The sequence below is a fragment of the Nicotiana attenuata genome, unplaced genomic scaffold, assembly GCF_001879085.1.
Source record: "Nicotiana attenuata strain UT unplaced genomic scaffold, NIATTr2, whole genome shotgun sequence".
In the NCBI taxonomy this organism is placed as follows: domain Eukaryota; kingdom Viridiplantae; phylum Streptophyta; class Magnoliopsida; order Solanales; family Solanaceae; genus Nicotiana; species Nicotiana attenuata.
The window spans coordinates 5,074-19,590 of NW_017673402.1; the positions used below are offsets into that span (position 1 = coordinate 5,074).

At 38.6% G+C, this 14,517-nt stretch overlaps 1 protein-coding gene across 1 annotated transcript; it reads right to left on the reverse strand.

Moving 5' to 3' along the window:
- Nucleotides 1-1,908: 1,908 nt before the first annotated feature.
- On the reverse strand, nt 1,909-14,511 carry LOC109216288 (phosphatidylinositol 4-kinase beta 1). Its single transcript, XM_019380433.1, has 8 exons — nt 12,552-14,511; nt 7,238-7,426; nt 7,094-7,142; nt 3,873-4,005; nt 3,291-3,762; nt 2,239-2,319; nt 2,037-2,159; nt 1,909-1,938 (listed from the first exon to the last, which is right to left on the reverse strand). The coding sequence occupies exons 1-8, from the start codon at nt 14,124-14,126 to the stop codon at nt 1,909-1,911; spliced, it is 2,652 nt and encodes an 883-aa protein (XP_019235978.1). The 5' UTR covers nt 14,127-14,511.
- Nucleotides 14,512-14,517: the final 6 nt, after the last annotated feature.

A 14,517-nucleotide genomic window follows, 5' to 3' on the forward strand; every position in this document is an offset into this window, starting at 1 on the left:
CCCCCCCCAAAAATACCATGCCTTTGTTCCCTCTGTCAATTCGGGTGGCAAAAAGGATGGATAACTGTCTCCACTCAGACAAGGAGGTCTGGGTATCAAAGACTTGAGAGCTCAAAATACAGTTTGCAGCATAAATGGCTTTGGAGATTTAACAGTAAGTAGGCACCTTTAGGGGATTTATGGACGAAGGTTACTGTAACCAAATATGGGCTTCTCAACCCTTCGATTATGAAACAACCACAATCCCTAATACATGTGCGTCTGCAGACATAAGAGCGCACTCTGGGACTGTTTCCAACCCAAGACCTCAGTAGTCTTGGGAGATGGCAGGAAAACGAGATTCTGGCTAGATATTTGACTCGACCAGTCACCCCTAAAGGATCAGTACCCAACTTTATACAATGTGGCACGAAATTGATAATGACTAGGCACAATATCAATGACTGAGAAATGGACAGCTTATGTTCATTGCTTCTCAGACCTCACAAGACCCCTCTCTCACTTTGCAGGACAGATATTATACAGTGGAAATGCAATGCTAAAGGAATGCTTACTGTCAATTCTAGCTACGAGCAGCTAAGGCCCACTGTTGCTCATAACTGGACTTGGAAATGCATCAGGAAAAACAAATCACCACTGGAAAATGAACGTTTTCCCCGGTTGGTAGCCAAGGAAGCCAGCCTTACGCATGAAAATCTTTAGAAAAGGGAAATCAACATCTATAGCAGGTGCTGCCTTTGTCAGAAGCAAAATGAGGATGTCAATCATTTGTTTCTTCATTGCTCTTTCACCTCCCAGATCTGGATATTCTTTTTCAACATTCTGGGAGTTATTTGGACCATGCCAAAGACAACGAAGGAGCTATTACAATGCTGGCATTTCAAAAGATTGGGAAAGACAGGAAAACTTGAATGGTCAGTAATATGGTGGACTGTTTGGAAGGAAAGAAACGCAAGATTTTTCAAGGCAAATGGAATCTGTGGTTAGCATTAAGCATAGATGTATATCCTCACTTCTTTATTGGGTGCAACCTGGCTATCGCAAATGACATAGATCCCCCCCCCCCCCCCCAAAGCCTAGGATTGGGCATCTGAACCGTGGACAATATAAGAATAAAATGGATGAAGATGGTAATAATTAAATTGAAAGCAACATCTCTTTCAGCATTTCCACAAAAAGGACCTTAGGAAGATAGAAGTATTTCCTACGCATAGAGGTCGGGCAGTCCAAATCAGGAATTGCCATCTCATAGCGTAAGTATGCCCTAGACATTTATGAACCCGATATTAAACTTTCTACCATGACAGAGGAGCCCCTTAGTGATCCTGGAAGGTACAGGTGGCTGGTTGGTAAGTTGAACTATCTCACAGTTACTCGACCTGACATTGTCCTTCCTCGACCTGACATTGTCCTTCGTGTGAGTGTAGCAAATCACTTTATGGACTCTCTGTGTGATACTCATTGAGATGCAGTTGTTCGTATTCTCTGATACATAAAATCAGCCTCCATGCAAAGGATTGCTTTTTGAGGATCGAGGTCATTAGCAGATTGTTGGATGCACAGACGTTGATTGGGCTGGCTCACCTTCTGATAGACGGTCTACATTTGTTTATTGTTTTCTGGTAGGAGGTAATTTGGTGTCTTGGGAAAGCAAGAAAAAAAATGTGGCTGCTCGATCTAGAGCAGAAGCTGAATATCGAGCAATGGTTGTGGCAACTTGCAAACCAATTTGGATTAAACACTAGCTCAAGAGGTGAGGATTGCACATGACCATATAGGGAGACCAATACCCCATCCCACTACCAAAGTGAGACTCAACACTATGTGTATAATATATGTTTATTTTTTACAAGGAATATGCATATGATATATTTCATAAGAAGTTTTGTATGTGTATGTCTACATGTTCTAATCACTGGCAGCAAATCCAACCTTTCTCTTTATACACAAGCAAGCACACATGGCATACTAATCTATCAAAAATCACAAAGACAATATCAAGGAGACAATATAAATATTCAGATGGCGGAACTCACAGATCTCAAGTCCCAGCCAGGTAATCTCCCATAAACGGAGCATTTGCGTATTCTTTCCTTCTTGACTTCCCAGAGTTCTCCAGAAAGTGCATCACTAACCTTGGGAAGACCACCATTTGTGACCTGTTATCGATAAGATTATCACGCAAATGTAACTATAGATTCTATATAGCCGAGAAACAACATCCAACATCGTTTATACCTTTGGTTGCGCATCAGATGAATCCTGACCAGCCCCTTTCAAAGGGAGTCCAGGAGGTGCTTCTCCTTTTAATGCAGCTAACTGTAAAAAGAACCATGTTTGTGATTTCTTCATGTATGGAAAAGTATCAAGGGAACAAGTACGACTCTTGAATAAAAAATCATGCAGTAGTGATAATGATAGAGAACCATCTCTCCCAAAAGGTGAACATACCAGAGAAACAATGGTAATCACCTTCAAAAGCAAATCCCCAAGAGGGAGTTGGAAACCATCACATGAATCTCAACAAGATGCCTAACAGATATTAGATTATGGCCATCTATATTTTGCTTGACAAGTAATAACAGTGCATCAACACCAAAGATCCGCTCATCCCGGCACTCAATGACACTAATCTCTCCACTAAAAACAGCATACAAGAAGACGATGTCGAACTAATACTTTCAACACAAAAAGCTCCTCAATTTCATCAAAACTTCCAGTTTCAGTTCACACCAAAGCAGTTAAAAACTACCACAAATTCGCAATAATGGATCAAAATGCTGAGCTCAATCATTTTGGAGGTATGTTTCATTCATACCTAATAACTTCCAACAAGCACCGTAGGATTCATTATCTTTCTGCACTAAACCTAGACTTCTAAAGCAAACGCAACTGCTTAGCAGCATGATCCTATTACCGAAATTGAGGTCAAATTCTGGAGTGGATGTTCCCCTCTCAATAGATAAAACAATTAAATGAAAGATGAATTCACCTAATACTCTATTTGAGAATACTCAAAAATGTCCCGGTGACTTAAACATACATCTTTGATGTCTTGACAGACAAATACTAAGGATATTTGGTCATATAGAGGCTAGACCAGAAGAATGATGAAAAGACATACTTTTCCAAATGAAAGAAGACATTCACTCATCTCACGAAGATCATATACTACACTTGATCTTAGCCAAAAGGCAGTACTGCATCTCACGAAGATCCAATAAGCATACAGAAACTTCACTTTAGGAGTGTAAAAGAATGTTTACATATGCAGCAGACATGAAGATTACCTTGACTTCCTCGATAGCTACTGTACTGGGAACCCTTCGATGCTCTTTCTTTCTTGGTGGATCTTGGTCCACTATATCCTCCATCCTAACACCAGGATCTACAGTCAAGATAACCTGTACCCATTCTGGATCAAAAGCATCTGACTTCAATGGAAGAGATGGGACCTCTCTACATTGGCTACAACTTTCTGAAGCAGAACCAAGGCTGCAATGATCTATTGCAGACTCTGATTGCTTCTCCACCGAAAAATTCACTCGCACAAATTTCACTTTGGCATCCCATAATTGAGTCATTGCTTGGTCTATGGCCTGAGATGCAGACATTGACATCCTGTCAAAACCACTGTGGTACATATCTTGTCCTGTCCACAGAGGGTAAGCCCAAGGAGGAGGTTTTGGCAATAGAACATCTCCATTTGCCAGAGGGATCCCTCCCTTTGAGAGCTTTTGAGGATTGGATGTGTCTTTTGTACTGTCATTTGCATGGAAGTGAAAAAGAAAGAACAAACATGAGGCAGTGGTAAACAGAAACCAGCCTGTTAAAAGTAAATGTGTCTTTGGGTCATAATTTCTTTAACTTACTTGGGGCTTTCACATTTTAAAACTTCAACACATATCAAATAAGGAGCCTTTTCTCTTGAATTCAAGAGAACAGCTTCATCTTCAGGTATGTGAAGAACACGATACATTCCCTTTCCCATTGGAAAGCACACTCCTGTAGCATGTCGAAGATATTAAGACGACAATTGAACTAAAAGCTACAAAGGAAATATATTTTGATTTAACTAAGAGTTGCAAAGGGAATTTTGGGCACAAATTTGCATGCGCGGGAATTGAAAATTAAAAGTAGGAAAACCTTCATAGCCCACACAACACCAAATGACACAATCTTAATATACAAGACTTGCTGCCAAATCAAAGACTTTGTCTATCTGTTTTATGTCTTCACTACCTGCTTTTCTTACCTGCACTTACTGATACATCCTCCATCTCAAAATACTTGATCAACTTTCATACTCAATCTGGATATCAAAGGAAGTTAACACAGGATATGGAGGTAGTTTATGGAGATCCATTAGGTCACTTTGGCCTGTTATGAAGAGTCATTCTTCTGTTAGTGTAGCAAAACTTCCTTTCGGAACGATAAATGGCTGGGAGCTGGTTGTTTAAAGGTGCTTTTCCCTGATATATATGGTTTGGTCGAACATCAACAAAAGACAGTAGCTGAAGCATGGACACCTCAAGGTTGGGATCTCATTATTAGGAGAATGCTGAATGACTGGGAGGTGGCCAGGTTGACTGAGTTTTACAAGCAGCTGGAAGAATTCAAAGGATTACAAAATGGGGTGGACACATTATGGTGGCAGGGACACAACAGTGGTATCTATAAGGTGAATACAGCATACAGGATTCTGAATCATCCTAATCAGCAGATTACTAATTGTCCATGGAAACATATCTTGAAAGTAAAGATCCCCTACAAGGTGGCTTGTTTTACTTGACTACTAGCAAAGGATGCTGCTTGACTCGAGACAATCTCAGGAGAAAGGAATGCCACTTTGTTCAAGGTGCTTCCTATGTGGGGGAAAAGCTGAGACAGATAGCCATCTATTTGTACGCTGCAAGATAACAGACCAATTATGGAAGATCTTTATTAATCTCAGAGGCATATCCAGGACAATTCCTAGCAAGATTACTGAAGTTCTTTTCAGTTGTGATGAAGCTGAAGAAAGAGATAAAGATAGATGGAGGACTGTCCCAGCTTGTATCTGGTGGACAATCTGGACAGAGAAATTCCAGATGTTTTGAGAACAGCAGCAACTCAGTGCATAAGATCAAACTAAATTGTGTTCTGCTTTTTTGTTTTTGGTGTAACAGGTTTACATAGAAGCTATGTTGCTCGGACTCTCCAAAAGTGTTGCCGCACCCGTGTCGGATCCTCCAAAAATACACTAAATTTGGAAAATTCGACACATACCCAACAACATTTTTGAAGAGTCCGAGCAACATAGCATAGAAGATACTGTATCAATCCTAGAAATAGTAGAATCTTGCTAGGACTGCAGAACGATTTCTTCTCTCTTTTGCTCACTTGTAAATATGGTTTTCAGTACAACCTATGTACTGACTTCTTTAATATACACAAATGTTACCTTCTCCCAAAATAAGACAATAAACATAAATTAATCTTTTAACAGAAAGTTAATCAAGTCACCCATTTTAAAATAGATGTGTAGTTGCTTATTGCTATTATGTGACTCCGTATGAACAAACTACCTCATTCCGCACGTTTTGACAATTTCACCATATGTGTACCTAACTCTGTTACTTAGAACCATTTAACTTACATTTCCTTGAACTCCACACTGTTCAAAGGGTGATCTATTTCGGAAAGGATGATGTTTCAGACACTTAATACATTTCCTTTGAACAGAAGTAGTAGTACATTAGCAATGATTCTCGGACACGATGCAAGTTTAAAAACACAAAAATGATTTCTCGAGCATCGTATAAGTCAACTTCTACTAATAGAGGAGGCAAAAAACAAAAAACAAAAAAAGAAATGGAAAAGGGCATCAAATACAAATAAGCAAGCTCTCAATCCTCGAAATTCTAGTGAATGACTTAGTTTCACCATCTTAACTTCACATTTGAGGAAGTGATAGGGAGCAAACACAAAACATACATATAAAAATAGGGACAGAATTGATCCCAGTCCAAGCACCTCCAGAAAAGCAGATAAAATGCATCACTCTTAATCCAGCATAAGGAGATATAAAACAAGGCTACATATGTCTAAAATTACCATCATGAAAACTATAAGCATGTTAGTCGCAGTCATTCGGTGATTGGGTCAACAATTACGGCGATTGGTAAACACTCTACCCATGTTTGGTGCTCATGCAGACAGAACACTACCAAAAGGGGGTAGCTAACTTTCCTACCATGAAAACCTCTCATACATGATATAGCAAATGTTCAATCCCCAACCCCAAATTTCTTTGCTCTATGGCCTGCCACCATGTCTTAACTATGTTGTTTAAGGGGTAGACCCTAAACCTCACCATCCACTTTTGACCTTCAAGCTTGGACTGATTGACACTAAATCCTTGTTAGAATCAATATTTTAACTTAACTAATCTATGATTATGTGAAACTTTTAGTATAAGAAAGAGTTAAAACCCATTATTTTTATTCACATAATACCCACATCACGAAGATTGCCATTTTTACCTAAGTTGAGGGAATCTGTAATCACTTAAAATGCGTATAGAAGAGTTTAGATGTTGAAACGAGAATTGTACCCGGTATTTCTTTTAAAAGGTCGAGTACCTGGTATTTATTACATAAAGAGAACAAATGATACACATACTCAACCGGCATTTCTTTTACAAGGTCTAGTACCCGGTATGTATTACATAAGGAGAACTAATGATACACATACTCATTCACAGATGCAAAAACATTAGTGAGTACAAAGACATGGATATAATATAAAACTGAATCAACTGCCCCTCATTGAATTCAATTCATTTCTGGTAGCAGAGTAAACTTGCAACGAGTTTTAATCTCTCAAATGGAAATGATGGTGCATTAAGAAAAGGCAACTTATAGACAGCTGCAGGAAGTATTCCTCAATTTTTTATGCCTTTAGGAGGAAATCCATCTCCAGAACCTCTCAAAAGTCTAAAAGAACAACTGAGATCATGACAGAATAAATCAACAACAGAACATATTCATTGACCCTATATAAGGAAATGCATAAAGTTGACTCATGCATTAAATTTTCAATACACGTGTACCTCCACTGTTTTGAGCATCAGCTAGATGTGCATTGATCTCCACTAGCGACTAGAAGAACAAAGGTGAATGTCAGTGAGGGGAAACTGTTAACAAAAGGTATCACACCAAAGGAAAAGTATAGAGCAAGTTAAAACTAGAACCACCTCACAAAGAGCACTTTTGCGATCCTCAACTGGGAACACGTCTACTAATCCATAGGAAGTATCGCACAGTGACTGCACAAAATCAAGTGACTGATGGTATGCCCCTTTCCGAAATTGTGATACCCCATTATCTGGAAGTGGAGGTTTTGCATTTAACCTCTCGTGCTGCTTTGGGGAGCCAGGACGTTTCTGCGGAATGAACATTACTCACGAATTAATTACAATTACCATCATACCATATATATCTTTTTTATTTATAAGGTACCATCATACTATATGTATCAACTCCTCAATTACGACTCTAATTTCTGCAAGATTGCAGCGGAGGCTGGTGTAAAGAGCCCAACACGAAATATATGCTAATCCATAATCTCAGAAACACTACATCACATTTCCATCATGTCACTATAACTCATCCATTGTAGATTTATTGCAACTAAAGAGCCTCGGCACTCACCATTGATGCGTGTAAGGTCATGACTGAATAATTAAGATTCTGAAAAATCTACCCCACCTTTCTCAGAGTGTTAACACCCCTTCTACCTTATTTGTTCCGATGTTCGAATGCACACAGGTACCACATATTATGAAGAATGCAGCAAACTGAAACCCAAACTAAGGCACAAAAATATCAAACTAAACTGATTAATGGATCTTACAAGGAGGAAGACTTTCATTAGCAGTCTTGGTTTAAGGAGAAGATGATGAAGAGGTGGATATAGCTCCTTTGGCTCTCATGTGGGTACTTTGGAGAGAGAAGAATAAGAGACCTTACAAAGGGGTAGAACATGAAATTCAAGTTCGGTGAATTTCTGGTGCACCCACAACTCACGAGATCCTATTGGTGTAGATAGTTTAACTCCAAATATAGAGAACCAAATTATTTTGTCGATCTTCAACTGTTTTATATTATAGTCGTGTATTGATATTTCCTCAAAACATCAATCAAAATTATTAATTTATCAGAAAACTCTTAAAAACTAGATGTCAAAAAACAGTTTTTTAATGTTGAAGAAGAGTCTCACAGGATACAACCTGAACTCGTCTGGCAGTTCAGGATAGAGGAGTCTCAAATGTTGTAGAAGCTAAATTCTACCTCAAGGAGCTTATCAAAGGAGAAGCCAACTTAAAAAACAGAGTTGGAAGAAGACTGGAAAGAGGTGCAAGAACTAAAGAACTTCTTGGATACATAAATGTGATTCCTTTAGTCAAAATGGGGTGACAGGAAATATCTCGATGCCTTTGGTTAAAGATTATCATATGCAATGGAAGATGTGCATAAAAGATGCAACAATATAGATAAGATGAACTTGTATGTGAAAACAATTGTGAAGACGGAAGCTTTTAGAAGATTCTATGGTTCTACAACTGTATTCCAAGAGACTGAAAATCGAAAACAAACTTCAAAAATGAGGATTTTCAGGAGGAAAAAGAGTGGCTACAAAGAAGAAGGATTACGATGGGAAAAGGCAATACAACTAATTGACTTACCATAACCAAAAAAAGGTTGAACTGTAGTTTCTTTTCTCTTAGAAGGTAATAATTGTGTTAAAAGAGCACTAAGGAACGCTGCAAAAGTATTTACATCGGAAGACCAGAAAGCAAGAAAAACAAATTCTATGTCCCTGTACTATTCCTGTAGGACAAAAATGTCGGATTGCAGTTAAGCAGACAATATCTTGATCGGTTTCACAAGGTTGAATCTTTTCAAAGGAGCTTCAGTGCATCATATATTGCATTGATCCTCAAAATGTTGTGTGCAGATGCACTGTGAGATTTCAAAACCATAAGCCTCCCAGGTAGCATATTCAAAGTTATAACCAAGGTACTCACATGATTTAAAACAATTATAAGTAAGAAAATTGGAAGTTTATCAGTAAACTGGTGTTAGATGTGTTAGAATAGTTAGATGTGCTTTCTCACAAGATGCAGAGAATGCTTTTATTAATGGCAGGCAAACCACTTATGCTTGGTTCAATGCAAATGAATGCACATGACGATGAGGCAAGATAAACCTAGTTTACTAAGTAAACTGACATTGAAAAAGCATATGAATGAGTTAATCGGGAAAGTCAACTCTGTAAAGGTATAGGTTTTGGATAGATGTGTGTCAATTGCATCAATTTGTGCATCTCTGGAGTCGAGTTCTAACTACTGAGTAATGCTGCACTGAAGGATTTTCTTCATCCCAAGGGGGTTAAGGCAACTTTGTAATTAAGGGTTTGAGTAGGAAGCTGAAATAACAATGGAGAAGAAGTGGATAGCAAGGTTTCAGCATTGGGAAATGGAAAGAACTTTGCTGCCAGAGAAGAAAAACAAACTGAAACTTTAGCTTATTTTGAGGTCCAATCTGAACTACACATTATAAAGTTCAAAAAATACAAATTTCAATTACTTATCAAAAAAAGTTCAAAATATACAAGTCCATGACAAGAATCTCGGGACGCTGAACTGAAGCAAAGTCCCTTCTACGTACATAGGCTTCCCTCTTTGGGGCTTCACACAAATCTCTTTTGACATTGCAAAGGATTATTGAGACGTTTTAAGACGCCTGACCAATTAGAAAAGACTATATATCATTAGGTGGAAGATTGACTCTCATCAATATGGTGCTTAACAAAATACCAACTTATGGTATGTCACTATTTCCGATCCTAACAAAGTCTTAGAAAAGATGGAGTGGATCAGGAGAGATTTCAGGACAAAAAGAATAAGATTTTATCACTTGGTTAAATGGGACAAGGTAATCAAAGGAAAAAAGAATGGATGGTCGGGGATAGAAATTTTGAAATTATCGAGTGAAATTCTACTGTTCAAGTGGTTGAGGAGATGGTTTCAAGAACCAAATGTGCTCCAAAACAAAAGTGGACGAACTGTGAACTGTGAAGTCCTGTTATAATCCTATGTCTATTTTTTATAGCACTATCACATAGTGGCCTTTGAAGATTCAGAAAGCAAAACTCTCAGTGTCGCTTTCTTCTGTTGGATTGCAACTTATGAAGCCTGCCTGATTGGTTTAACCTGCAGAGGAAGGGTATGGTGAACTGCAGCAGGTGTTATACATATGAAATGGATATTGAAGACATGGATAATCAGTTTTTGCCGTTGTCTGCAGTCAGCAGTTGTAAAGCTTGTTTCAAGACCTTTTTGTGATATGGTAACTACAGTTACACTCACAGATATTCTTTTGCACAGGATAGCGAGGAAAATGATCAGAGAAAGAATAAGGATATGGAACAGACGAACAGTGTACCAGCATATACGTATAGCTTGTGTAGGAAGCTGGAAGGAAAGGAACCTAAGATGATTCGAAGACGAAATTGAAGTTGTGCATGGACTAAAATTCAGGTACTTATATCTTTTTCATTTTTTGGTTTAACATGAAAATGTGTATGGCATAGTACATTTACTTAACTTCCTCAGTTTCCTACAGGTTAAAAGGGAACTATATTTTTTACTACTTTTTGATAAATCAAATAATTTTCATTAATATCACACCAAGCCGGTATTACAAAAATTACACAGACAGTGTATAGCTAGCTTATCCACAGTCCTCCCCCAAACTATTCCAATTACTACACACACAAAAAAATGGTTATTTTCACTTTACACCAAAAGAGTCGATGAAATAGCAAGATTTTTAATTCTATTTACAGCTTTTATCTGGAACATTCTCCTATTCTTCCATTCCAAATTAGCCAGAAGATGCACAATGGTATAGTCCTCCACGCTAACTTCCTTTTTCTACCAACCCTCTGAAATTCCAACCTGTAATTCCCTCCTCCACAGTTCTTAGCAACACCCATGAAATATTAAACATTGAAAAAGAAGATCCCGAAGGTGAGCCACAAAACCAGCAACAAAAGATGATTTATGTCTTCTCCAGACTTATTTATTCCTCTTCCTCCCGCTAATTTGCTAAATGTTGTGTCCTTCACTGAATAAAGTAGACCTGAAAACTTAGGGTCGCTTTCATATCATAACTCTCTTTTTATGCACACACACACACACTCTTTCTAATGATTGCATCACAGTATGATCATGAAAAATGACTGCTTCTGTTAATCAACTTTCTCATCACTCTGTAGATTCATTTAAAAACTAGTCGTCCTCATTTCCCTTTGTTTTACACCAGTTCTTGATTGACCAAAATCGTGGTGTTTAGTTAACAAGATCTGACATGGAACATCATATCCCTCCAATCATAAAAACATCAACAGATATATGCAGTTTGGGAAGTAATGGTCTGCATGTCGGAATTAATAGCAGCAGAGTACAAGGCATTATATCAAAATAATAATTTGTGAATAACACTAAAATGAAGCGTTTTCTACTCCAAGGCTGCAGGGATGACTACACTCTGCAGGTGGGCATCACTATTTATCATGTCAAGGCAGAATTACTGTTCATTTTTAAGGTGATAAAAGAGATTCAATGAAAACCCATAAAAAGAATTCGAGAAAAACCAGGCATACCTTCTCGAGATAGAGAATTGGTATGTGTTTGGGTCAAGGGGACAATTTACATCTTTTAGTTTCAACCTAATTTCTACTCCCTCCGTTTCAATTTATGCGAACCTATTTCACTGGGCACGAAGTTCAAGAAAAAAGAGAAGACTTTTGAACTTGTGGCGTAAAATGAGGCACATATATTTTGTGTGGCCGGGTAAATTGTTCCCAAATATGCAAAGAGGTCATTCTTTTTGGCATGGATTAAAAAGGAAATAGGTACACATAAATTGAAATGGAGGGAGTATGACATATTATCACTAAATAGTAGAAAGCATAACTGGATTTCGGGGAACACAGAGAAGGAACACCATAAACCCTGGAGAAGATATCCAAAACAAGAGCCTTTTATGACAAGATTTGTGTCTGTTATTATATCCTTAAACCGCCAATACCAAATGACGTGCTGTCACTGGAATGGATTCTATATACTCCAATATCAAGAGCCACTAAAGTTACTGGAGTGATCAAGTTACATGAAACTTTAGCCAGTAAGAATGCCATGCTAAACCTTGGATCAAAAATCAAGACAGAATTGCACTATGAAATACTTCTAAGAAATGCATTTAGTCTTTAATGATAAAATTCGCAAGGACCATGGGGAGAGGGCATAGGTATGCCAGTACGTGTCAGACTTAAATTAATTCTATTCTTGAGGATACATGCAGGGGTTATAGCTGAGATGCACAGCCTTGTGCAAAATGAGTAGACAGATTTACATATGGCACTACAAAATTACAGACTAAGTCCTTTTGCAGCGGGTTATCAGCAACTGAAAGACATAGGCAAAAGAGTTCTGTACTTACCTCTTTGTTCTTTTTTGAACCAAAAAGCTCTGAATCTTCAACTGAACGATCACGGTCCTTAAACAGCTTGCGGAAGAAGTTCTCAGTACCAGGACTGCTCTCAAGAAAATTGCCACCATTACAGCTCTCATTCGCTGTTGACGATTTTGGATCCTCTGGATGCACTCGAAAGAGTCGACGAAACAATGAAAAATCTGACGACTCTTCTTCCTCGCCATTTGCATGCCTCCTAATATCCTCATCAGTCCGGTCATTCCCATCTTTCTTATCCTCGAATTTTTCTTTAAAAAACTTTTTGAAGAACCCGTCCTTTTCATCATCTTCAGAACTCCTTGTTGACTTTTCAGCTACTTCATTTTTATCTCTTACATCCTTCTTCTCTTTGTCCTTCAAAAACTTCCGGAAGAACCCATCTTTTTCATCATCTTCAACAGGTTTGGTACCTGCTTTATCCTCCAAATCATTTTTATTATCACGAAATATACGTTTGAAAAATCCATCTGTACTTGAGTGCACATCCTCCTCATCATCCCTACTGCTACTCAAAAGCCTCCTGAAGAAGCCATCCTTCTCTGATTCCTCTGCATCCTTATCCACGGATTTCCTAGCATCATCATCTTTACTATTACTCAGAAGTCTGCGGAAAAACCCATCTTTTTCTGACTCCTCTTCGTCTTTGTCCACAGATTTCCTACTGTCATCGTCTCGACTCTCTCTTAAGAACCTTTTGAAAAAGCCATCCCTCTCCGGTTCCGCATCATCCTTATCCGATAATTTCCTCACATCTTCATCCCTACTATCCCTCAAAAGTCTCTTCAAAAAACTATCTTTTTCTGGTTCTTCATCATCCTTCTCCACGGATTTCCTGAAGAGCAATGCATCTCTTACTTTTGGACCCGGCATCAACTTCTTAAAAATCTTATTCTCCTCCGGCGACGATATTTTACTCCCAATACCATCATCCTGTGGCAATGAACTCCCCGAAGAGGGTGAAAATGACAGTGACCGCTGTGCAGCTGGTGGCGAAGATGTCAAGGATAAAAGCTTCTGTTTCGAAGATAATAACTTATTAAGCACCTGATTCTTGCCCATGGAAGTAGATGAACTGTTTTGGGGTTTTATCAAGGGGGGCCACTCGCCCATCAAAGTAGCAGCAATCTGACATTTCTCCTGAAGCCTACTTATCCCCTCATTATCATCCGTATCCTCCAACTCCGCCATCAAAAACCAATGCACTTTTAGCGCAATATGCAATGACTTAGAACACACATCGATCACAAACTTATCCAACGAGGGGCTCGGCTTATGAACCATCATATAACATATCTGAAACAAGTAACTCTCAATGCCAGAAAGTGGCAGTGTATACATCCTATTACACAAGTAGTCCCTAACACCAGGATGATCATGCTTGTAAAGGTAGCTAACAGCGATCCACTCACAGAAAAATGCAGAATCGAAGAATCGAATAAGCCAACCACTCTCTCCAATGTCCTCACTCGTTGGGATTGTCCGAGTTACCTCCCGAGGTGACTCGGCCGGCTCTCCTCGCGTCAATCCCAATAACCTCACCATTGTCAAATCATCATAACCACCATAAAACCCTAAAACCTAACACTAACCCTAACCCTATATTTTTTTTTTCCAACTCACAGCTGCCCTAAATCATATTACTACTATATACAGTATAACCAATTCAAAATTCGAAATTCAAGCAACTTCAATCAGTGAAAATTCAAAATCAAAGCAACTTCTTCCGACGAATTAACTGAATTCCGATCAAATTACCAAAGAGAAATCAAAGCAACTTTTCGAAGATAATAAGAGCAGAGATATTTGAATTTTATCGGAAATGAAGGGATCCGACGAAGATATCCAAATATATACCGTCCGGCGACGGTGGAACAACGTCGTATCACCTCGATAAAGCTCCGGCGAAACCAACCCAAGGCGGAGGTTTTTTTTT